This window comes from Prionailurus viverrinus, chromosome D4 (genome assembly GCF_022837055.1).
Source record: "Prionailurus viverrinus isolate Anna chromosome D4, UM_Priviv_1.0, whole genome shotgun sequence".
NCBI classification, from domain to species: Eukaryota; Metazoa; Chordata; class Mammalia; order Carnivora; family Felidae; genus Prionailurus; species Prionailurus viverrinus.
The window spans coordinates 19,701,298-19,726,795 of NC_062573.1; the positions used below are offsets into that span (position 1 = coordinate 19,701,298).

Here is a 25,498-nt window from a genome sequence, read left to right on the forward strand (position 1 = left end):
GACTGACTTCCTCTTTGCCCACACACTTCCCTTCTGCGCCCTTGCCCACGTGTCTGAATGTCAGTGAACAGCTCACCAGTTCGTCCAACTTCATACCGTGAGATTCTTCCTCCAAACTGCCCTGTGGCGACAGCGCTTCAGCCAAGTGCCACGTCCTGGAGACGTGTGTCATACTCGGCTCCAATCGTTTCTCCCTGTAGGTCTTCGCTTCCCATTGTCCACTCAGGTCCTCACAACGTGAGGGCGCAGCTCTCACAGCCTATGTGGTCTTCCTTCCTCTGACGTCTGTTCTAGTTCAGCCTGCGTGCACGTCACAGACCTGTAGCATGCATCACTTACATGGCTACCATAGGAGGAGGGCCCCACGCCCAAAGGCGAAGTCTCGATTCCTTAGTGCGGTACACAGAGCTCTTCAGTTCGGCCCCAGAGCCCGTTTTCAGCCTCACTTCTGGCTAGTTCCCAACTCCTTGCTCATTCTACCTATTTCATCGTTGGGAATCCTTGATCAGGGCTACTAAGTGCTCTTCCTCTTCTTTTTGGCTGGCAAACACCTACCCATCCTTCAAAGCTCAGCTGAAATGTCACCTGTTCTATGACGATTTTCCCCAACCATCCAGATAGGAATCTGCTCTCCTCTGTGCTTCGTCAACACAGACGCACTGAGATTCCCATCCTGGTCTCATTACACTTTCATGTTCCCCCAGACTTCTTTGTACCTGTTGTATTTGTTCCTGAGCTTGTTCAATTTAATTAGTATTACCTAACATGATGAAATATGGGTATAAAGTGTCATTTCTATGAAGCTACACTGAATACTTTGAAAAGACTTGATAAAGTCAAGTTGCTAAAAAAAAATTTTCTGTCAAATTATGTTTTGGCAGGACCAACTATAAAAGATTGAGAACATAAAAATCTAGAAGGACTCTGCTCTAAGACTGTTCCACAAATGTCTAAATTATCACTCCACTTAAAAGAAACTGAATCTGGAACTGGCACATAACACAATGTAGGTGCCTGTGGTTTATGTAAGAGAGGAACTAGGGAACTCCAATCAAAGGACCCAGACTCAAATACATAAGCTTGACCGTATGTCCCAATACTGATGAAGAAATCAATTTCTTAAGTGAAAGTAAAATGCTTAAGGCATTTTAAAAAAGATTCCCTACCTTTAGAACCTTTCAAATGTAACTGAGAAGGTGGCTATTGATTACATCAAATGAGAGTTTCTACTGCTTCAATCTATGTATTTGCCCCCAATTTTACATTAATTTAGAAAATACTTATTGAGAATCATCTACATGCCAGGCACCTCGAAGCACTTGGGATACATCAGTGAAAAAAAACAAGGGTCCTTACGGAACTTACATTTTAGATCGGCAAGAACGGTACCTCACGTGCTTTTACGGCCACAGAGACTCCTGGTCCTTTCATGAAGAAAGGTGTTTAGGAGAATGTTGCTGGATTGAATTTGTGGACAACTTTCCTAAATCTAGGCCTATCTGTCTGTCTATCTATCCATCCATCCATCGCCTATCATTTTATGTTAAACAGTATGTTGTCAAGATGATACACAGATTCAAAAGTTTACTTATTTAATAATTTTTCTTGAGTTCTATCTGAATCCTTTGGAAACTCCATTTAATCCTTTTGTTTCTCAAGGTACCTGTTGTTTACTTCATGCTACTAACACAGAGCAGAACTTGGCATCCAGAAGGATACCACCAACCACAAATCATCGACGCAACTTTCCAAGCATTTCCTTTGAAGAGTCTCAAAAATGTTCTCTATGGGCCATTCCCAAAGAAAATTGTATTAGAAACTAAGCTATGGAACACAAGCCATTTCAACTCCTTCTGGATAGTGTCTAAAGGGGAACATAAATCTCCAGAGGCAGCCACGTTATTTTATTTCCTTCTTTTGATTACGCCTTGAAAATCTCCAGGCCAAGGACTCCAGCACCTCCTCGTCTTCCATCATCAGTGGAGCTCTCTGGCCTGGATGCACAAGATTATGATACAATGGCCAGGGGGACAATGGGCACTGGATGACTATATATAGGAATTCTGGGCTTGGTTGTCATGGAGGCAAATGGAAAAACAAACGTCTAATCCTGAAAATAAGGTTGAGGCCAAACTTGAAGGAAACACACTTTGAAAACTTCCTGTCATTCTGATGAGTAAAAACAAAACCTTGAAATATGATCAGGGAATAGATGAGAAAACAAACCAAAACAAAACAAAAAATTAGTCTTCAAAATGACAAAAACACAGCAAAAAACAGAGGAGGGGCAACCTTCTCTTCTTGAGACTTAGTGTCCCATCATATTTTAGTGCATTGAAAGGGTCTCTCAAAGGCCTTATTTTACATGAAGCTTCCTGTTCTCTCTCTCTTTGGGGGGAATCCAGGCAAGTCTGATCTCAGACAAAGAAGATTCTCAGACTTGCAGCTCACCAGGCCCTATATTTGGCGACAAAATCATTTGTCTCCCTGTGGTTTTTTTCAAATGGCATCACCAGCCACCCAGTCAACGAAATCAGAAGAAATCCTTGATTCGTTTCTTTTGTTCTACACGTTCAATGAGTGAGAAGCTCTGTTGGTTTGACCTCCTGAAAAGCACTTACTCTGTGATCCACTCACTGCCCCAACGCCATGGCTTGTTCAGGCCCTTATGGTTGCTGACATGAACTTCCAAAATATGTTCCCATTATCAAGTTTCTTCTCCTCCTAAGATTCCTTTCTTTTCTAAATGCAAACGTGACCATGGGATTCACCATGTCTCACAGGAAAAGGTCCAAACTCTGCTGTGGTGCTCCCGGTCTCCTGTACCTCCCCAGACCTACCTCACCCCCCACCCACCCTGCTCCCACCCTGCTTGTTGCCAGCCACCCAGAAGGTTCCTAACATTCACTGCGGGCTTTGCTCTCACAGCATCATTCAGTCTTGCAATGCCTTTCTGCTGCATTTCAGCCTTTTCAACTCACATGATCTTTCAAAACAGAACTCAATTCAAATCTGCCATCACTATAAAGGTCTTCCTTGATCTTTCTAGACATACCTATTAAAATCCCCACTAGTGCTCGTCATGTGGCATTGAAGTTAACTTATTTTACCTCCACCAAACCAGGATCTCTTTCAAAGTAGGATATCTATCTATCCATCCATCCATCCATCCATCCATCTATAATCCGTGCATCTAGCAAGTTCATATCTTAGTTCATCTAGCAAATTCAGAACTTAGCTCATGGCCTGGCCCAAAACAGGTCCTCAATAAATGTGTTACTAAGATCCAAAGAGAGTTCAAACTGAAAAAAGTGTTCTGGAAAACCAGATTTAAAAGGAAAATCCAATTAACCAAATGTCACTCTCTCCTTGCATACTGAGGTGGATAGAGGCTTCCTATTGAAACACTGACCCACTTTTACTGAAGCAAGCCTGGGCCTTTTTAAAATTACCTGAAGAATGGCTTCTGGAACATGTGAGAATTTGAATGGCAAGAAATTCATAATCTCTGCCCATCCCAAGGAGCCAAAGGCATCATTTCTGGTCTTGACCCCAAATCTGCTAGTAAGTCTAAACTTTGAAACAGATAATATCAGGATATCTGGGAACCACTTTAGTTGATTCTATATGCAACTCTCTCCTCCCTTTTCTGCATCCACTGATAGGCACAGATGTTTGTACAATGTGCAGGTGTAACTGGCACCACGTATTTAAATACACCGTGACTTTTCTGTAGTCAACTGCTACAGCCATGAAAATGGAGTCCTCTACAATCCACGAGAAGGTATTAGTGGATTACTTTCACACATTTATCACTACATTCTCACTGTATAAACTGTTTTACCAATTTTTCTCCATCAGGAACACACGCTCATCCCAGGTTATGTAGCGCACAGACGACGCATTTTGCATAAAGACTTGTGGCGGTTCAGCACAGCAGAGATGACTTCGTGTTACCCAGCTAGTCAATGGAGAAACAGGAATATAACCTGGGGCTCCTGCATGCCCCAGTTTCGAAAACACGTTCTTTTTCTGCCACAGTCATTAGCAAACATTGTAGGTATTCCTTCTGCACTAAACGTTATTTGTAACTCAAAGTGTGTGTTCTTAAAAACCCTCCTGGAAGCAGGCTGGAAATTTGTAGGGAAACGAATGAATGTGTGGTGAAGGAGGCTTTTTCTAATGTTGTTTTTGGAGGAAACTCTGGGTGGCATCTGCCATTGTTAGTTGAGAAGCTCTTACAATACCAAATGCATAATTCACCTGTGACTCTTTTGAATTGTGTGATGAGGAAGTAATGTTTCCTGCTGTTCGTTTAGATGGTATGGATGTCTTTACCACACTGAAAATCCAACGAAAAGCGTGGAGTACAAAAGCCTCTATATCAGTGAGTTGGCCTCAACCACAGAGAGCTTGCTAGCAACTTCGGATGGCATTGAGAGCTCACGGGCCGTGGGCAAGGCCACAGAGTTTCCTCCTCAAGACCTGCCTGGAGGGAGGATGCCTACTGACTTCAAGGAGTTGGTCACAATGGATGGCTTGCTAGGAACAGTGCCGTGAGCCCGGGCAGGGAGCAACTGTAGAGATTTCTTCAAAGATTAGCTAATCAGGAGGAAAGAACACATCTGAGTATAAGCATATATATTTAGATACGTGTAGAGCTCTAAGAGATGATATGGAAATCAGGTGAGAAAGACAATGGTTTGTCAAGAATAGAATAAGCAGCCACACTTCAAAGCACAGAGTTTTGCTAAAACTGTCCCCCAGCAGCGGGAGTCTCCTACCCAACAAACCCGTTCTTATCCGTTTTTCCTTTTCTTTTCACCTATTCCCAAGCAGTGTAAGAAAATCCTGGCTCTGGGTGAAGCTACATTTTTAATCACCGCTAAAGCACTAGGTTCTTCCCTGAGGATAGACAGCTCTCCCACCCACTGTAAACTCACCCACAGGAATACTTCTCAGTGCTGCTGGGCTCAGCTGTAGGGCGCAAGCCTCCAAGAAGGCAGCGGGACAGGTGGGGACATCCAGGTTCACCTTCCACTGTCTCAGCCAGCTCTGTGTCTAACACCTGTCAAGGGCTTCTTACAAGGTCTCTCGCTGATCTTCACCATTACCTTACAGGACGCGAAAAGCAAGGGAGCAGCTGGAGAAGAGAGGCAACCTCTTCTCTACTCAGAGGTGCACAGAGGCCTCCTTGTAACCCTGTGGAGGTTGGTTACAGGTTAAGCAGACCTCTGCTTCCTCACCTATACAATGAAGACCATAATGCTGGCAATTCTGGGTGCTGTGCAGAGCAGGCCAGTGTGTGAAGTATAGTGTCCTGGCACACAAGAGTGCTTTAAGGGTCTCAGTTCCACAGCAATTACAGTCTACATCACATAATTTTGCACTGAATTGTAAATTGCCTGTTAGCGGTTAGGCAGTGGATTCTATCAATGAAAGAATTTGGTCTCCTTCACTAGACTGCAGGAAGGATCGGCACGGGTGTCTCTTAACGCTGCTCTAAACAGATGTAACTGACCCTCACCCCAGCTCCAGGCACACGGTAGGAGCTCGGCAGCTAGTTTTTGACTGATTGATTCTGGGCAAAGCCAAGCGCATGGCTACTTCTGGCAACGAGCCCCCAGCTTATCTGGCGGTGGAGATGGCTGCAGTGGGGAGGGGATTGATTGTGGGGCTTGGATTCAGCTCAAAGGCAGGGCTTGACCTGAATAACACCACAGACTCAATGATTCGCCCCATTTTGTTGGCTAACAATGCACACAGCATGGTCACAAATCAACTTGCTGCAAAAAGACTTGTCAGAGCGAATTTCATCTCCCAACTTTAGAGGCTCTCCTGGGGAGAACATGCTGGGGTCGCTTTCCTTTCAAATTTTTTTTAAGCTCACCTCCAGCTTTGAGTAGGTCCTTGGGTACCCAATTCATGGGTGTGGCAATCATCCTCATCATCAATGACCCTCTCCCAAACCATCCCACCTGATGCCACAGGCCCCGTCCTTTACTCCCCTCTCCCTCATTCTCCTTCTCTGCACAGCACTTCGATCTATCATACACATATATGCTGCTTGATGATTTGGTTTTCCCTACCAACTGTGAGGGACCTTGTCTCAAATTTCTCAGCCTGCGTGGATTTTTGGATTTACTTTCATGACTAACGAGAGCATCGAGGCTGGCTTGGGGGCCTGTGGCTCGGCTGAGCCTCGAGTGTTTGATCTGTGCCAAGAGGTAGTCCTGCCATCACACGCCCCGCATCTCAGCCTTCCGAGCGCCATGGCCGGCGCCTGGTACCGTGAACATCAACACTTCTAGATCCATTCATGCAAATAACTTTTTGGGTGCCTGTGGCGTGTGAGGTAATCTGACATACTCTGGGCACCCAAAAATAAAAGGATGGCCTCTGCCTTCAGGAAAGCTGATGGTCTTGGGGGAGATGGAAAGAAAGACCGTTACAACAGCGTATGATCAGTGCTAGGTCACTGAAGAGAGCTCAAAGATCTGTAAGGAGTACAAAAGAGGCCCCTCAGCCAGACCAGAAGGCTTCTGGAGGAAACAAGACTCAAGTTTCCAAGGATGAGTCGGAATTAGCCAAGTCAATGGAATAATGAGGAGGAGAGGCAAAAACAGGTGGAGGAGGGCATTCCAGGAAGAAGGGACAGCAAGGCCCGGAGTGTGAGGAGTCTGCGAAGGCAGGGCACTCAGCGTGGCTGTGGGGCTGGGCGCAGCAGTGACGAGAGGTAAGGAATGATCTCAGAGAGAAATGTGGGGCCCAGATAACAACCTGCATGCTGAGCTTGGAATGTACTCTGAAGGCAAAGTAGACAGCCACCGGAGGATGTTAAGCAGGAACCAGGTGAGACAGAGGCTTCACATTTTTAACTTTTCTGTGTCTCTAAATTGCACCCACAGCCCCAACCAAGTCCCTCTCAGATGGGGAAGGTGGCTTGGTACAAACGCATTCCCACGGTGAGAAAAACCAACTAGCAGCACATTCCTTCTTGCTGAGAGAATCTCAGCAGCAGCCTGGGATTCCATACTTCGTTTTGTTAAGTAGAAAACACCTACGTAGTGTCTTTTCTGCTCTGGATTTTACCAGCAGGTTGGAAGTGTTCATCTGAAATTCAGTTCCTACTGTTTCTACCGAATGCACCACACTTACATCTGGAATAGATTATGGCCCTACCTATGGGAGAGATAGAGAGAAACTCAATAGGCTACCTTTTCTGCTCCCTACCAACCCTTCACGTGCAAAAACATAACAAGGAAGCACAGGAAACCAAGTGATACGTCCACATGCTGGCAAACACGATAAATGTGTGGGTGTCAGCCAAGATCCTGTGGTCGGTTTTCCAAATACAGGGTCTCAGCAACATCCAAAAGGTTTCTAGATCTATATTTTACCCCTAAATTTTAATAGCCAGGTGCCAACACAATACTTTCTTGCATTCATTTAGATTTAACTCAATGGTCAAAAATATTATTTTGTAAAGTGATCAAATATTCTTCTGGATTTCTCGGCTTTATATAAATGGTTTGTTTGTTCATAACATAATAGCTGTTAACATAAAATTTAACAAATTAAATAAAATTTAATTAAATGCATTAATGTATTAAAATAAAATTTAACAAAAATTTAAGAAAACATTTATATAAAGCTAACAAAGGTTGCTTGTTATGACTAACCAACAACATGGTTATTGTCGTTTACGATAGATAGGTATTTGCAGATACACAGATCATTGGATCTCGTATTTCCAGAGCTCTGGGGTCGTTAGGGGAGATTACTACAGCACGTACTACAAATGAGTTAGCCCCCAAAGAAAAGAGCAAATGCCCAAGGGCATTTCCATCTGTTGTCAACAGAGTGGCTGGAAGACAACAGGGTTCTGCAGTAAGGAAAAAAAAAATCAAATCTACATTTACTGCTTTAAACTGTTTAATGACTATCTACAGGACACGACTAAATTTCATTTTACATTTATAGGACATCTACTCTAGGAAGAAAATGGCCTTATGCCAGATGTTTAGAAAATAAAGATGAGCAGGACAAAAAGCCTGTCCCCAATGAGCTCCTTTTCTGGTAATATCATGGAGTTGGTGGCATGGACCACACATGTCCCCAAGAGAGGTAGGCCACAGCACCAGAGGACTCTGGAGGAGGGAGAGCTGCCCCATCAGGGACACCATGAAAAGCATCATAAAAGTGAAGGAATTTGCCCATAATGCTGAAGGACAAGCTGGGTGGGGACAGGTGGGAACAGAGGCTGGGAGGGGTGGCTGGGGACAGGCACGGACAATGTTGAGGGTGGGAATTTTTTTTAAACAGGCTATGTAGAGCTGTTAAAGATTTTGGAGTAGGAGAATAAAGCACATGATTGAGTGCACGGTGTAGGTGAATGGAGGAGTTTACAAGGGGAGGGGGACGGGATGGCTTGGGTAAGGAGAGGGAGCGGGAAGGAGGGGTGAGAGGAAGTAAGGAGGCAGGAGACAACAGGACTTTGTGGACAGCTTAGTGGCTGATGGATCATGGGCCAAGAAGACCTGAAGACACAGACAGGTCCGGTTGGCTACCATGAGCCCTGGCACAGGGGCAAGTCTGGGTAGAAGGTAAAGGTTCCCTTTCAGAACTTTTGAGATGAAGGCTGTGTGAGGAGAGAGTAAGAAGCAGATGGAAAAGAGGGTCTGGAACTGAACCTGAAAGGTTAGGGCGGGAGGTGGGGGATTTTGGCCGCATCATTTAAAAAGTGAGTTAATTCCCTGTGTGTGCAAAGGGGGAGCAGCGAGGACCAGACCAAGGTCTGTGTGTTGGCAGCTGGAGGAAAAGAGGTGAAAACACAGTAAAAACAAGGTACTACCAGCGCGGCCAGAGGAGAGCCTGAAACAGACAGCAGGTCCCAAACCACGGGAGGAGAATTTCCCCGGGAGGAAGGTCAGCAGTTTTAAATGCCACGGACAAAAAAAGAAGGATGAGGCAGGAGCAAGAGGCCATGGACTTGTTTGTCTGGAGTCGTCGTCAACCTATGTCATTACCATGGTAGGGGCCAGAGTCACAAAGGCCAGGCATTCCGGATGGGGAGAGGGAAGAGAAGGTAGCAGGTGTGAACAAGGAAGGACAGACTCTTTCCCAGAGAAAACGTCACTGGAGTTAGCCAACATGAGGTCCCTGACGAGAGAGTGGTTTTAAAGGTAGAACGTGGATTCCATAAATTTAAGAATAAAGTGGCAAATAAGTATAAATTGAGAATATTGGTTCTTCCAAGAGATTTGGAGGCTAAGACTGCAATTGCAGGATCAAATTGCAGAAGGTCATACACAAGAATGATTTTCATATTTCGAACAAGGAGCACTTTCCTGGGGCTCACAAAAGCTCCCCCTTTCAGACTCTCCAAGGGGAAAGTAATACATCTAAGAATTGAGGTTTAGGGAAATGGCGTGACATAGCTAACAGAGCTCTGCAATCAGACGGACATGCATCCCCGAGCCCAGTCTGCCAGGTACGACCATGATCTTCCTTAGGCCTTTTTTCCTCCTTCCGAAAACAGGAGGGAGCTGGTGATAAAAGTTCTTGTCTCGTGGGACTGTCATATGGACCAAATGAAATGAGATGTTTGTAAAGTACTCAATCAATAGACATGCAGTAAATTATAGTTATCATTAATTAAAGCTATGTACTGATTAGGGCCGGTAATTGTGATGTCTGACACTGGGACTTATCAGTGCATTTCACCAGCCCATTAGAGCATCAAGTGCTAAGGACTTTCTTGTGTGGCTGGATTCGATTAAGCCCCAAAGTTCAAATAAATTTAGATCAACAGGACTCCAGGTTAAACACCACGTTCCAAACACTGAGTTATTTTAGACTCCTAAAGAAGCAGCTCCTGCTGTAAAGAAATTTCATTCAGTTTCTAAGGCTAAACATGATTTTTTTTTTTTTTCCTGTTTTACTTTTAAAAAATCCTCACCTATCTCTGGGTGAGGACAAATGATTATAAATTGACAAGAAATCTACTTCTATTTTACTACCTTAATAATACCTAATATTCTTACAGCAACTTAAAACATGAAAGCATTTCCATATGTTGTCTCATTTGATCCTTGAAATAACCCCACAAAGGAGGCATCATCATTATTTTACACACGAGAAACAGGCTCGGAGAAGGTAAATGGTTTACCTTAGCACACTCAGCAGAGATGGAAATGGATAGGACCTTCGCCAAAGGCTGCACAGGTGGGTGTCTCATGGCCCACAGTGTGGGTGGGTTTCTGGATTGGGATCTACAGCGGCTCTCAAGCCAGACCTCAAACTGAGGGGCCCAACATCCCAGGGCAAACTGTTATTAAAGAGGGTCTATACACAGAAATGGTTTCCAAAAGATCAATTGCCCCTAATTTTCAGAAGCTCAAGTTGCTTTGCTCAGTTAAAATGAACCCAGTGATGGGGCGCCTGGGTGGATCAGTTGGGTGAGCATCAAACTTTGGCTCAGGTCATGATCTCACGGTTTGTGGGTTCAAGCCCCCTGCCGGGCCCTGTGCTGACAGCGTGGGGCCTGGAGTCTGCTTCTGATTCTGTCTCTCCTTCTCTCTCTGCCCCTCCCCCACTTGCAGTCTGCCTCCTCCTCTCTCAAAAATAAACACTAAAAAAAAAAAATTATTTTTGTTTTAAACTTTTTTATTACATTTATTTATTTTTGAGAGACAGAGTGAGACAAAGTGAGAGTGGGGGAGGGGCAGAGAGAGGGAGGGAGACACAGAACCCGAAGCAGGCTCCAGGCTCTGAGCTGTCAGCACAGAGCCCGACCTGGGGCTCGAACCCACAAACTGTGAGATCATGACCTGAGCCGAAGTCGGATGCCTAAGTGACTGAACCACCCAGGCGCCGCCCCCCCCCCAATTTTTTTTTAAATCAACCCAGCGAGGGGCACCTGGGTGCCAGTCGGTTAAGCGTCCGACTTCGGTTCAGGTCATGATCTTGCAGTCCGTGAGTTTGAGCCCCGCGTCGGGCTCTGTGCTGACAGTTTGGAGCCTGGAGCCTACTTCGGGTTCTGTGTGTGTCTCTCTCTCTGCCCCTTTCCCCACTCGCGCCCTGTCTCCCTGTCTCTCAAAAATAAACATTAAAAAGTTTTTTAAATGAAGCCAGTGATACAGAGAAGAGTCCCGCCCAATGTCAGTACTGCAGCACACCTCCTAAATTCCACTGAAAATAAACGGTTACGAGCTGGGAGAGAGGTTCTGTGGAACATCTGGACGTTTCCTGAGTGTGAGTGCCTGAGGGAAGCCATGGCCACCAGAATCCCCAGGCAGAACTTGGGACAGGCTTGACGTGTCATCAAATGTCGCTGACCAGTTGGTATCGTTAACCCTCATGGCCCTTCCAGACACCGGAAGCCCAGAGGCTCAAGAGCTGCTCCCCCTGGTCTGCCAAGAAGGGTCTGGTCCCGTGTCCCTTAGCACTTCTCAACTTTATATGGCTTTATGTGGCCAGCTCAAGTAGAGTCACCTCCTTTTATTGGGATTCTGATGATTAGCATGAAAACCACCAATTTGCCTGGTATGGTAGTTTTCAAAACTTCTTTCTCGTACATGGTTTTTTCTTTTGCCTTCTCTCAATTTAGAAAATGGCCAATAATTGGATGTTGTTATGTAAGTGATGAAATCACTGTATTCTACTCGTGAAACCAAAATTGCTTTGTATGTTAACTAACTAGGATTTAAATTTAAAAAAAGAAAATGGTCAATAAATACATAAATAAATAAAATCTTAATTAAGCCTGCCCTTGACCCTCACAGAGCTATCAGACCTCCATCCCATAATTCTGAAACTCATTGCTGCTATGACAACACAAAACAGGTGAACATCTATGTTCTTAACATTCTTCCCTAGGCATAACTGTGATCTGGATAATATCCCAGAAAATTAGAAGAGGGAGAAATATAGTGAAAAGTACTATAAAGCTTTTTGTTACGCTACAGGGATAGAGGCGCATAAAAATAATGTCATAGAAAAAGTATAAGGAGAAAAAAATAAATCCATCTTTTACACTGAATTTAATGTTTTAAAGAGTTAGGTTATCCAGTATTCCACCATGTAGGTAACATAACAAAAATGCAACAATATACTGTAATGTACTAGCAAAAATGATCCTCTTTTATTATTAACATAACAGTATGTAGGACTTACCACTCTCACCGTGTCAGTCGGGAATTTTACTGATACTTCACTGCCTTTGATTTAGTTATCACAATGGTCTCTTCTAATGGACACGTTGGTGGCGTTACTCTTGGTGCGTGCAAGGTAGAAGTGCACTTCTTCATCTTCCCCTCTCTGTATTCCTAATTAAGAACTTCCCCGTGGGCAAAATTTTAGACAACCGAAAAACAGAGTAACAGTAACATCACAATGCACAAGTATAATCATTTGTGACTGGCGTGGCTATTACCCACATAACTGCTCCCGCCATTTGTCCACTATTAGCTTTGGGGCAGGCAAGAAAGGCTGAAGCTATTTGCAACTTCCAGCACAGTGGTTGTGACTCCATTCCGGTCTCTTTTACTCAAGAGAAACACTTGGAATACTTACAGGTAAATTGGCGTTGTAAAGGGATAAGTCTGAATAAGCTCAAATTTATTCTTGAAAATAAATCAGATCTGTGGTTAACAAAGATAACCTTGAAAACACATCGGAAAAGCCTAGGATTGGAACCAGGAAGACTGGCTAACATCAGAGGAAGTGGAGTGAGGACTCTTCAGGGTTGGGGTCTGACAAACTGGACACCAGAGGAGGACAAGGGAGTTCGAGACACAGGATGCTGAAGAAAGCCCCCCTGAAATGGCTAACTTCCAGGGCCTGGGTTGGGTAGAGAGGTCAGAGAGAACTAAGCGTTTGAGATGCTGGAGGTGAAGCACTGTGTAATGGTAAATTCAGCCACAGGGGAATGGTGGTTGAAGCTTAATCACCAAGGAGGTAAGTCTCCCTACCCGAAGAGATCAACTATTTGTCGGGTCATTACCATCAAGTCTTAGTATATTGGAATTCCAGAGCGCGATGGTCATGGCTGGAGTAAAAAGGGAAGCTGTGAACCTGGCCCAGAGTTCACTGAGGAAAGAAAAAGAACATTCCAGAAGGTAAGGAGAGAGAAATAAGCAGAGAGCAGGCGTTCGAAAAGGGACCATTAAATGAAAGAAACACATACTCTCACGAGGTGGTAGAGAGTAAGGTATATGTTCACTCTTCTTGGCCACTTAGAGGAAAGAGATTAGTCACTTTGGTTGAATAAAGTTGAAAGGGATATGGCGCTGTCAGTAGGGAGAAGGCCAAAGTTAGTTAACTGGCAGAGACAGGTTGACCAAGGAAATGTGCAGCAGTGTAGGACAGCATAGCATGGTACACATGCAGCCCGATTCCACTGGCTTTTTCCAAACATTATGTGGCACGGCTGAGCTCAGTCACTAAAATTCCCAGGCTTTTCCACATATAGACTATTGTTCTGTCGGTTGCCCTCGTGTGTGGTTCCTTCTGCGGCCCTAATTCAAACCAACAAATATTTATTGAGTGGCCTGCCAAACTGCCAGGGCTCTGAAACAGTCCTTGACCTCAGAGAGCACACAGTTTAGCTGGGGAGACAGATGCGATAAGCGACAATTATAAGAATATTTGGCAAGTCTAGTACTGGAAGTGAATACGAGGGTCAGAAGCTACCCGGCATATTTTATATTTATCACCTAGCAAAATCTCATTATAGCTCATACTCAGAACAGTCTAGACAGTCTGCAATCTTGATTTTGTCATTTAACTTATGGACAACTTGCCAATATTTCAAATGTTTTAAGCCTTAGGCAGTAGGAAAAAAAAAAAACTTTACTTAAGAAATTTCTTAGGCAATGGACCAGCCTTAAAATTAACACAATTAGTGGATTTCTGACTGACAAAACCACAAAGGTCTTATCTAATTCTGAGAATCCCAACCTAAACACATCCCCCCCCCATACATAATGGAAACATTTATAAGTACACAATATTTATTTTATGAAGGGGAATCATTTTTGTTTGTTTTGAGATACAGACCCTCGTATTTTAAAATATCAAGAGTCAAGCAATGATAGAACTTATCAAGTGAGAGGAAAAACATGAAAAAAACTGGTTTGTATATTATGGTCCCTATGTTTATACGCACAGAACCTATGTTTATACGCATAGAACAAACACTAGAGGACTCTACGGCAAACTGTTAATAGAGATTAATTCAGGTACTGAAACAAAAAGGCTGGCATTAACGCTAGTATTTTACGTTATGTATTGCCATGAAGCTATTCCTTAATTGTGAGTAGGTGTTACTTTTGTAATCAAAACGAATAATCTATGCAGGCATTTTTTTTAAACTATACTTTTTCAATGTTTATTTTTGAAAGCGAGGGAGGGAGAGAGACAGAGACAGAGAATGAATGAGTGGGGGAGGGGCAGAGAGCAAGGGGCACAGAGGATCCAAAGCAGGCTCTGTGCTGACAGCAGAGAACTTGATACGGGGCTCCAACTAATGAACCATGAGATCATGACCTAGGCCGAAGTCAGACGCTTAACCGACTGAGCCACCCAACTGCCTCAATCTACAGTAGGCATCTGAAAAAAGAACTAATATTCATGAGTATTTCTTTTTTTTGTTTTAAAGTGTAATTTTTTTTTAATGTTTATTTATTTTTGAGACAGAGAGAGACAGAGCATGAACGGGGGAGGGTCAGAGAGAGAGGGAGACATAGAATCCAAAGCAGGCTCCAGGCTCTGAGCTGTCAGCACAGAGCCCGACGCGGGGCTCAAACTCACGGACCGTGAGATCATGGCCTGAGCCGAAGTCGGATGCTTAACGAACTGAGCCACCCAGCCACCCCTATTCATAAGTATTTCTAATCCACATTCATTCTCAAAGACTACAGATGCTAGCTGATTGTCTCTCTAGTTCAAAAGTACCCTCCTGCTTCCAAAGGAGCCAGAGCCCTTGCTGCTGTTGCTACTGGTCTTCCCTGTTCAGCCTGCATCTTTATTTATTTATTTATTTTTAATTTTTTTCATGTTTATTTATTTTTGACAGAGAGAGAGAGAGAGAGACAGAGCATGAGCAGGGGAGGGGCAGAGAGAGAGGGAGACACAGAATCCGAAGCAGGCTCCAGGCTCTGAGCTGTCAGCACAGAGCCCGACACAGGGCTTGAACTCACAGACCGTGAGATCATGACCTGAGCCGAAGTCGGTCACTCAACCGACTGAGCCACCCAGGCGCCCCCAGCCTGCATCTTTAATTTAAAGACCTCTTCCTGGTACTAAGTACCACTGTAGTCTGGCTCTACCTCTCCTCACCTCACCAACTGCCTTCTCAGGAACATACACCCTCCATTCTAGCCAGCCTGGTCTCTTTGTGTCCTAGGTTCCCTCCTTCTGTAGGTTTCCTCACTTCTGATACTCTTCCCACCTTGAATGGACTGCCTCCTACCTGGGTAAAACTCATGTATCCTTCAAGGCTCAGCCTGAGCCCTACCTCTTCCAAGAAGCCCTCTATGACCTTTCCATTTCTTCTCTCCATGGCTAGAACTATTGAAATCCAAATGCACCATTTCCAACTTCATTCTATTCTCCGCTTCTAACTGAATGCTATCTGTATATCCAACAATTTAAGCTCTAAATATCAGTCAATAATAAAAACTTGCCTCTAGTTTCTTTTGGAAGATTTCAGGGTCTCCAAACATAGAAGAGGCGGTTGGATCTTAGCCACTCTGGATCATGTGTGGATGTGCATTTCTGCTACAAGACTCCCATGAGATGACACAAAGATTAAGGGCACAAGCGTTTTAGGACTCCTGGACTCACCATTTCGCTCCTCTGTGTATTAGTTTCCTTTTCTATACAATGAGACTAATAATTTGTACCTCTGATTCATCAGGCACATTAAATCAGATGACAAATTTGAGGCAATCAGCAGCATTTAAAGAACAAAAATCATGATTAATTTTATCACTTAGAAACTAAACAAGAGACATGTACAACCCTTTATCGCAAAACCAGAATGAATGACTTTCAAACTGGTCAAGGAGGAAAAAATAGCCAGCGATGCTTAAAAGCAAAGGACTAGATTAAGGGGTTCTTTAGAAGGCCCTGATGCTGGACTAGCTATCACTGTCGCCTTGGTGGAGGGCTCACAGCGCATGAAAATAAAAGATGACATAAGGAGAGTGGATTGCATGAGTCATCTAAGAATATTCTGTGTCCCTGAGGAAGCTGAAGAACCTAACCCTTGAATGACATCTAGAAGAGCAGTATACTGGTAAATAAAACCTTAGCTGGGCCCTGTACTCAAGTTCATGACTCTGAAACTGCTTACAAAGTAAAAAGCCCCTATAACAGGAAGTTATCCCTTCCTGGGCACAGACTACAAGGGACTGAATTCAGCAAAAAGCAAGCAGACCCTCCTACCTGAACCTCTCACGTCACTTTGGCCATTACTTACCTTGCCATTTTTATTTAACCACCACCACTGGGATTTTTTCCACAGGATAGTCTTTAGGATGATGAATGAGTCAAGAAAATGTGTGTATCATCTGCACATGCTTTCCTGGGCTGTACCATCAAAACTCATACAATTTATTTTTTAAAATAACTAATAGTTGTTTCTAAAAGATTATTTCTAGCATCTTCTTCCCATCTGTACACAGGGGAAAAAAACATTCTTTTTCACATACTCATCTTGCTCAGGACATACCTTCTGCTGGATCCAGCAAGACTGTCCTAGGATCTCTACCTCTGAATCATGGCTCATTCTTGCTGGTTCCCCCAAATCCAATACCCTTCCCTTCTGCTTGAGTAAAATCCTCTAGTGCAGAACCATATTTGAAAGAGAGGAGAGGGCCTATAGAATCACAAGTCTCAAGAAGAGTTTGAAGGATTTTATATCAAATATAATTGGGCTAAAATATCTAGCTCCAGTTCCAGGGAAAGAAAAATTGACGTAGGCAATGAGAAGACCAGGAAAATTCTTTCTTTCCAAAAAAGACCAAGGTGAGTGGTGTTAGATGATTTGATCAACGGCACAACATATTTTCTGCCAAAGAATAAAGCAGATTTCTTCTTTCTTTTAGTTACTTCCCACAATGTAGGTTCTAGGAGACTTAAGGTAATATCTAAGCCAACCACCAAAAGATGCAAAAATCAGATGTGGAATTATGCAGCAAACTCCAGCGTTGCTAGGAACTACCTCCGAATGAGTTCAGTAGTATATGCTTACATTTCTGATGAACAAATGTTTTTCTTGGCATGAGAAGAGGGAGATGGGTTAGTTGACTAAGTTCCCAGGACACAGAAAGCTTACACTTGAAATGTTCTTTAATCCTTGGCACATGAAACTGTGGCTAATTCAAAAAGTCACAGAAATCTCAGGCAGGTGGGTTCTCTGGGAAGGGTCTTTCACATGATACTCGACTTCGGGGTGGTGGTGATTCTGGAGGTTTCGAATTTGCCACTGACACCAAGTTCTAACAGCTTCACGTCCAAAGACTGCTGGGCGTGCAACAGAAGATACAGAATCATCTGTACCACTGCACCACTGGAGCTGCAAACCTCTAAATCTTTCTAGTAGAAATGCCATTCTTCATAAGAAGCATTAAAATAAACTCTAGATCATGTTTTAATGTAGAAAGTCTGATGTCAAAAAGGGAAGGTTAGTATTCTCTGGTCAGATAATTTTGTGACCAGCAGAACCTATTAAAAATTACGGTCAAGCCATTAAAATTATGCCTTGTATCCCATGTGCTAGAAATGGTGTAAATCTTTATGCTTCAGAATTATTCACTCTAGAGTCTCCATTTCATTATTGTCATTTTTAAAGAAACCACCTCTTCTTTCTTTCACCCCAAGAGAAATCTGATTGCAATTGGAACCTGTGTGGAAGGTCTGATGCCCTAGCAACTAATTGGATCCTCTTAAAGGTTGAATTTTATGTCTGACCTATTTAGAAATCTGAAAAGCTTCTCTTTGAAAAGCAGGCATCTCAGATCTTAATTTTTAAGTGTCAGGTATTGCCGCAGTCAAGGTTAAATGAGTTGATAGCTTGGCGCTAGACTCAACATAATTCTTAGAGAAGATTTTCTTTTAAGCTTAAATGTAATTCACGGGCTAATATTTTAAAAAATTCTATCTAATGCCCTATATTTCACATATGAAATAAAGAATATATTTAGGTCAAGTTATGTTTTAGGTGGCATCTAGGACTAGTCCACGTTAAATATAAAGGTTATAATGACATTTATTAAAGACTGGATTAATTTCATGGGTATTGCTGTAATCCCCACTCTCCTCCCCCAGTTACCTAGGGCAGAGGTCAGCGACACGCTGCCCAGAAGCCAAATCTGGGCCTTCCCTGTTTTTGTACATAAAGTTTTATTGGGACACATCCAAGTCCATTTACTTACACAGTGTTTATGGTTATATGGCTCACAAAGCTGGAAATATTTTCTATCTGGCCTTTTCCAGAAAAAGTTTGCCCATCCCTGGCTTATCTATAAATTACCCAGTATAAGTCTCATGAAAAGCATCTCTTCTAACCAATACATTGTGTTAAAATCCTGGCGGGTAAAATTTGGGGGTAGAATAGAAGATGTTATTGACCCAGGAGTTCTGTTGGTCAGTTTCATTCTACAGCTTCTCTGGATTTGGATTTCACTGCAACTAAACATGATTTTGTTTTGCTTTGTTTTTTTTTTCTCAAAGATACGGAGAACAAGCCAGCCGCCTCCAGGGTCAACGACTGTGTACATTTGGCTCTGCTACCAGGTGACCACACTAATAACGTCACACCTCTCCAGCTCTACTACACTTGCTGTGTCCTTCTGAGAGTCAGAAAGGCTTATACTGTGTTTCAACCTTCGGCTTCCCACCTCTAGAGAAGGTGTGGTTATACAGGGAACAATGACCTGTTTAAAACACTTCATCAAGGTAGATCTTTTCCTCTCACAGAATATATCAGAAAAATCTGTTAAAGCAGTCTCTGAGGGTTCATCTTTATGAGATTTGCCTCTTGAACTTTACTCTTAAATGGGAATGAAATAAATGTACCCCCCTACAATTTGGTTCTGTGGGGTTACTTAGACATAAGGGACTCAATATAAATTAACTGAATTGAAAATTGTGATGTCTCCAAGAACCGCTGGTCATTCAAAAGAAATATTCAATATGTACTTATACCTAACTGTCCCCATTAGAAACCAGGGGACAGAACCAACAGCATACCCATGAATGCAACAGAGCACTGAGGAAATCATCACTAGAAGAGTTACCAGAGTAGGGGCGCCTGGGTGGCTCAGTCGGTTGAGTGCCCAACTTGGGCTCAGGTCATGATCTCGCGGTTCACGAGTTCGAGCCCCACGTCGGGCTCTGTGCTGACAGCTCAGAGCCTGGAGCCTGCTTCGGATTCTGTGTCTCCGTCTCTCTCTGCCCCTCCCCTGCCTGTGTTCGCTGTCTCTCTGTCTCTCTGTCTCTCTCTCTCTCTCTCTCAAAAATAAACATTAAAAAAACATTAAAAAATGTTTATAATTAAAAACAAAGAATAGAAAAGCCAACTGAAAAGTTCTAACAGAAAATCTTCTACTAACAGAAAAAAAAAATCACAAAGTTCCTTACAAAATTTTTCTGCTAATTCCTAACAGCATATAGACTTCCCCATTGGGCAGACTGTATCGAGACCCACACTGTAAAGAGAAAAAGGTAGCATGACCAAAAGTTCATGGTGTTTTCCCTAGGTTGACTGAAGAGCTATATTATCCTCATTCACCTTATTTATTTTGTACCTGGTCTTATTGTCTTAATTTTTGTTTTAAACACATCACAGTGGCTATTCCTAAAGTCGGCAGTTCCACACAGCGTATCTGGGTAGACAGAAGAAACAAAATAATCTGTTCTTTCGGGAAAATTCAAGGGAGGAGAACAAGGAAATGTCACCACTGGCCTGACTTACAAAGCATATAGCTCAACTTTAAATGACATGGCCACTGCCCATGTATCGCACAGCTTCTGAGACCCAAACAAATCTAACTAAACTCTGCTATGCTAGTTTCTTTGTGATTTTATAGAGGTGCGTATCTATGTATTTTTCTGTACTGAATGCAGAGACTTGGAAAAAGCGTGATAAAACCAGTCCTATATTTTATAAGGCAGAAGGAACCCAGTAAACACAAACACAGAATGCACTTCCTTTTGTTGACAACCTTATGATTTCCCCTTAATGCATTGTTTAGAATAGCAATTATGTGTCATTTCCCATTATCCTACACACAGAACCACCGTTGCTTTTCCTTCCAACAACTGATCGCAGAGAATATAGAAAGGATTCTTGTGCTGGTGAAACATGTCAAGACTGACAGCCCAGAGCCCAAGAGCCCTGTTTATGTACAGAACCGGTGTGTGGCCAGGCAGCTGGGTGAAGCCTCCCCTCCACCTTCTCTCGGATCCCCTCCCTCCCTCCCTCCCTCCGGGCTGGGAGGGAAAGCAGCTTTGGAAGAACCTTCTTTTCTCAGCCTGTTTCCTCTTGCCAGAGAAGACTGGCTCGCTCTCAAGACTGCAAGCATTTGACCACTGCAAATAACAGTGAGCATGTCAACTAGTTTTATTCACATCCCTCGCTAGGGAATCGGAAAGCCAAGGACACACTGGTGATTTCCCTGGTTTTATGGATCTCTACTCCCCCCAGGCCTGCAACACATTTTCGGTGCCTGTGTTCACAATGTCCTGGCATCTGCAGTGTGGGAAACCCGAACTGAGAGCCAACAGCCCCACAGCTTCTCCCTATTAAAATGTGCAATTGGATTTCACATGCGTGTTTCAAACACCATTCAAGGCATGATTTACAGGCTACTGTCTAGCCCCACAGCTGTTTTTTCATGCCCCAGACTTAGTCGTTTCTAGGAATCCACCACTCAGCCCCCTAGCAAATAGTCACCCCAGTCTCAAACCTCTTTGGTCATTCCTGGCCATCCAAAACTAGACAAGACCCACGGCAACAGTTCAAGACAGTATTTATTAAACGAATAAACTATTACTCTTTCCATGGAGTTACTCGCTCATGAGAATAGCCCATTTGATGTCTTCTGTTTACCCGCCTTCTAATCAAGCTTTTTTTTTTTTTTAAATCAAATTAAACTAATCATTGCTGACCCATTGATAAAGGTTATTTATATACATTAAAAATGGTGTAGGTCCAATGACTTCCGTGTGGGCCTCACTACAGAGCTGCCACCAAGGGCTTTCACGGTCGCTGTGTTCTTTCTACAGAAGGGAAAAGAAAACACTTTTATATATTGCAAATTATCTTCCTGTGCTCGAATAAAGACAGACTCTCTGTGTTCAGCAGAAAGTTAATATCCTACCATCATGTTTCTGCAACCACCCACCCCAAGGTTCTGACCTCATCTTCCAAGAATCTGAAATCACTCCCCAAAAAGGTTAGACCTCAGGCTTAGGGTTATGGTTGGTTCAAAACCATGCTGACAGTCTTCTCTATATGTTTGGTCTTAAGCTGTCAGAGGACCAGAATCGTTCCGTGTTCATTTATGCTTCTTCCGTGCCCAGTGCAGCTTCTTGGCAGAGTAAGGTCTCGGGTACAGTGAGGGATCTGTGGGATTCCCTTGCCCTGAGACTGAGGCCCACCTTTCAAGGGAGGAGGACAAAGGGGAAAAAAAGGTGTGCTATTGAGACAAAGGTCCCAGGAAAAGCCCTTGCTGGAAATGGGGTGTGGACGGATCAATTTCACCCAAATGGCTCCGCAGGTATAGCATCCATTTCAGATGAACACACTTAATTAAAAACCATGTTAATAAATATCCTACAATTTGCGTCCAATGATATTTTGCCCTTTGTTGTAGCGTACCAATCTCTTCCGATGAAGAGAATCTCAAGGTCCTATTTCACATGTGCTCCCTGCCTCATTCCCCCGCCCCCCACCCCCAGTTCTGAGACTCCAAGTTTTCCAAGAAAACAACAACAATATGCACCAGACTTCCTCCTATACTTTAAACTAATACACAGCAATTGAGAAGATTCACTTTATTACAAGCCACAGTCATAATAACAAAGCCTATCCTTGTTAAACCAAAGTCCTTTAAGACAGGAATACTGGTAAGGAGCACTTGTGTTTAACACAGCATTTGATGACTGAAAAGGCGAGGCCACCAAGTTCCCTAACTCGATAAAGGCAGCTCTAGTCTTGGAACTCCCCTGCCCTTCTCCTTCCACAACTGTCTTTCTGCAGACCTCACGAAGGAAGATTATTCGTTGACTCTTTTGATAATCTGATAATCAGACCACGTTGACATGTTGGGCTGTCAGATCTGCAGGTTACCTGAAGAGACTATCTTTTTAAACCTTTAGGTAACTCCAAATTCATACTTCTTAGAAATGGCTCCAAAGGCCAAAAGTGCAATGAAAGGATGAAAATCACAGCAATGAAGTGACCATTTATTAAATACCCACCATGCGTCAGATGTGCTGGGCGTTTAATGCGTGTGCCTTTTCTCCTTAATCTCTCAAGATAATCAGTGGAGGGAGTATCGTTATCCGGTTCTATGTGCATGCAGAAGACTGCCCGGGAAAATACAACTGGCATTGAGAGAAGTCAGACTCGAAGCCAAGCCTTTGTTGCAAAGAGCCCATGAACTTTCCTTCCAGTCCCACTAAGCTCCTCCCAAGAATGAAACAGTAGACCTTGGGAACAGTTCGTTCCCAGACTGGGAGGAACTTGAGCTGGTAGTAGATGTCTGGTTACTGGAGGTGCTGCAAAGGGGATTCGAGCATGAGAGGCAGGGAAGGAGCAGCTCTCGGGTCTTCCACATCCCTGAGAATCTGCACGCTGCCTGCTGTCCTAAGCACCTGATTCCGCGGTCACCTGAGGTAAGCCGAACGACCAAAACGCCTCTGTTTTTCTTGGTCTGGTCAAAACAATAAACCAGCTTTTTGCTCCATACACACCCTACAGCTTTGGGTACGCGGCCAGTGAGGAGAGTCCTCCATGGCTTCCTGTATTTCTTCTGAAGCTCCAAGCCTGGGCAGTTAGACCCTCCTCCCAACTGCTACTTCCTCAACATCCTCTGGCTCTAAGAAATCACATTACCCCCAAATTATCTTGTGACGGAATCAGACATACCTGCCCCATCCACCCCCCCTTCCCTCTCCTCCTCTGTTTCCTGTAGAGCGGAGAGGGGCACCCAGACATACTTCATGGGTTTTGTTTTTGTTTTTGCTCTTTGAAACAAGACGGGACATAAGTAAGTAACTAAGTAAACAACGAAATAAGTCTGCCTGGCGTCCTATCCACTTTCTTGCTTGCAACCACATGGAAGACTCCAACGCTAGTCCATCCACACAGCCAACGCTCGCGTGAGTCTAGACTGACATTTATGCCGCGGCACCAGACACTCACCGAGGGCACTTCACCTTCCCACTCCAATTTCTCTACGGTTTCAACCTTTCCACATTTCTTCCTTCACTTGAACCGTCAGGTTTTTGCATACGATTTTCCTCTAGAAAGAATGACTGGCAATTGATCCCAGCCCTCCTCAACCTTAGGTGGTTAGCTGGGGCTTGGGAGCCCAATATTACCATTAGAGTCTTCTACTTCTTCGGCAGGGGTGGCTTTCTGGGAGGAGTGGTGAGCGTGTGAGGAGAGCAGACTGACAATCCGTGGCCTGGGGAGGGTCAGGGCTTTTCCGTGGACCTTGAGGGAGTGTTCCTTCAACTGGCTGATTGTCATGGTGGAAAACGAGCACCAAGAACACTTGTAGGCATGTTCACCTGGAAGACGACGGCGGGAAGGGGCAGAACACGAAAAAGAGGGAAGGGTATAAGGTGGGGTGGAAAACAAAATGACATAGTTAAGTCACGCGGGAGAAGACAGAAGTATCTCTGCAACTTCATGGTCTAAGAAGCCCTCACGGACCAACTACCTGCCCCTTCCCACAAACACAACACTCCTCTGGGATTGAAACTCCTCAATGAGCTCTGTGATCAAGTGACCTGGTCCCTCTTCATTTCGTGCTCTACTTACAGGGATGAGCCTATGAACTGATTCCCCAACAGGGAGTGAAACCAAATGCCCACGATCCCTCCTTCAGAAAGGTGTCCCAGTCTCTCATTCTCCCTCTCCACTTGAAAGGACCATGTTGGCTTTCATTCCAGGGCGCTTTTTATCATCTGCAGAATATAATACGCTTAATTCTTACTCCAAGAGCCTATCAGGGGGCTTTCCAAGCACAAGGTAACTAAGCACAAACTCTATTGTGCTATTTTCATTCTTTACGTCTTCGCTGACTATACACCTCCTCAATTCCACACATCCTAGTTTTTTAGGGGTTTTTTTGTTTGTTTTGGTAGCAGTTCATAAACCTCAGCATAAAACTCCACGTTCCTACCTGATCAATAGTGCAGAAATGAGTAAAAATAAGTCATTTCTTTTTTTCTTTAAGTTTTATTTATTTATTTTGAGGAGAGGAGAGGGGAGAGAGAGAGAGAGAGAGAGAGAGAGAGAGAGAGCGCAAGAGAGCATGCATGCATGGGGGAAGGGCAGAGAGAAAGGAGAGGGAGAGAATCCCAAGCAGGCTCCACACTGTCAGTGTGGCACCCAACACAGGGCTTGATCTCATGAACCATGAGATCATTACCTGAGCCAAAATTAAGGGTTAGATGCATAACTGACTGAGCCACCCAGGCGCCTGAAGTCATTTCTTTAAAAGAGAGAAAGATAGTTGTGTATGTATAAACGTGTGTGTGTGTATCTCCAATATTCTTCTATAAACAGGACATTTCAGTAAAAGTAGGCATTTTTAATTATTTTTATACCACTGAAATACGGCACAGATTACTACGATCCAACGAGACAATGATTTACCTTTGCCCTAAGTCAGCTTTTAAATTAACCACATTTTAAAAAGCCAGGCTGTGAAACGGGCATGCTTATGTTGTTGGACAAACACTGGTTACATCGACTCAGAAAGAAATTTTGTTTTCTTATGACAATAGGCTTAGAATGCTCACGTTTGCAGCTAGATAGCTGCACTTCTCAGAGTTCCTATTAAGAAAATATTCTTTAATTTTCTTTAATGTTTATTTTTGAGAGACAGAGAGAGACAGAGTGCAAGAAGGGAAGAGGCAGAGAGAGGGAGGGAGACACAGAATCTGAAGCAGGCTCCAGGCTCTGAGCTGTCGGCACAGAGCCTGACATGGGGCCTGAACTCACAAACCGTGAGATCATGACCTGAGCTGAAATCGGATACTTCACCGACTGAGCCACCCAGGTGGCCCTAGAAAATACCCTTTAATACATAGGGATTTCCAGGAGTATGGAAACAATTAAGTAAACACCAACACAGCTTCTTGATGAATGATCATTCATTAAAATAAATTCTTGAAGAATTTATAAATATTTTAAAGGGTGAAATATATAAGAATTTATAATATAAAAAGCAGCAAAAAAATAAAATCC

At 43.6% G+C, this 25,498-nt stretch overlaps 1 protein-coding gene across 13 annotated transcripts in view; it reads right to left on the minus strand.

Annotated features, from left to right (window-relative positions):
• Positions 1 to 25,498, minus strand: part of ZNF462 (zinc finger protein 462) — a 145,015-nt gene that overhangs the window by 40,674 nt on the left and 78,843 nt on the right. For 9 of the 13 annotated variants that reach the window (XR_007146152.1, XM_047829384.1, XM_047829394.1 and 6 more), the window contains one exon: positions 23,620 to 23,811. Coding sequence is in view for 10 of the 13 variants with exons in the window: in XM_047829384.1 (XP_047685340.1) it covers positions 23,620 to 23,811 (192 nt within the window). In the remaining 3 variants the exon portion in view is untranslated. Of the gene's footprint in view, positions 1 to 21,990; positions 22,510 to 23,619; positions 23,812 to 25,498 lie in introns of those variants that run through there. The other 4 variants (XR_007146153.1, XM_047829392.1, XM_047829390.1 and 1 more) reach the window with 3 other exon arrangements.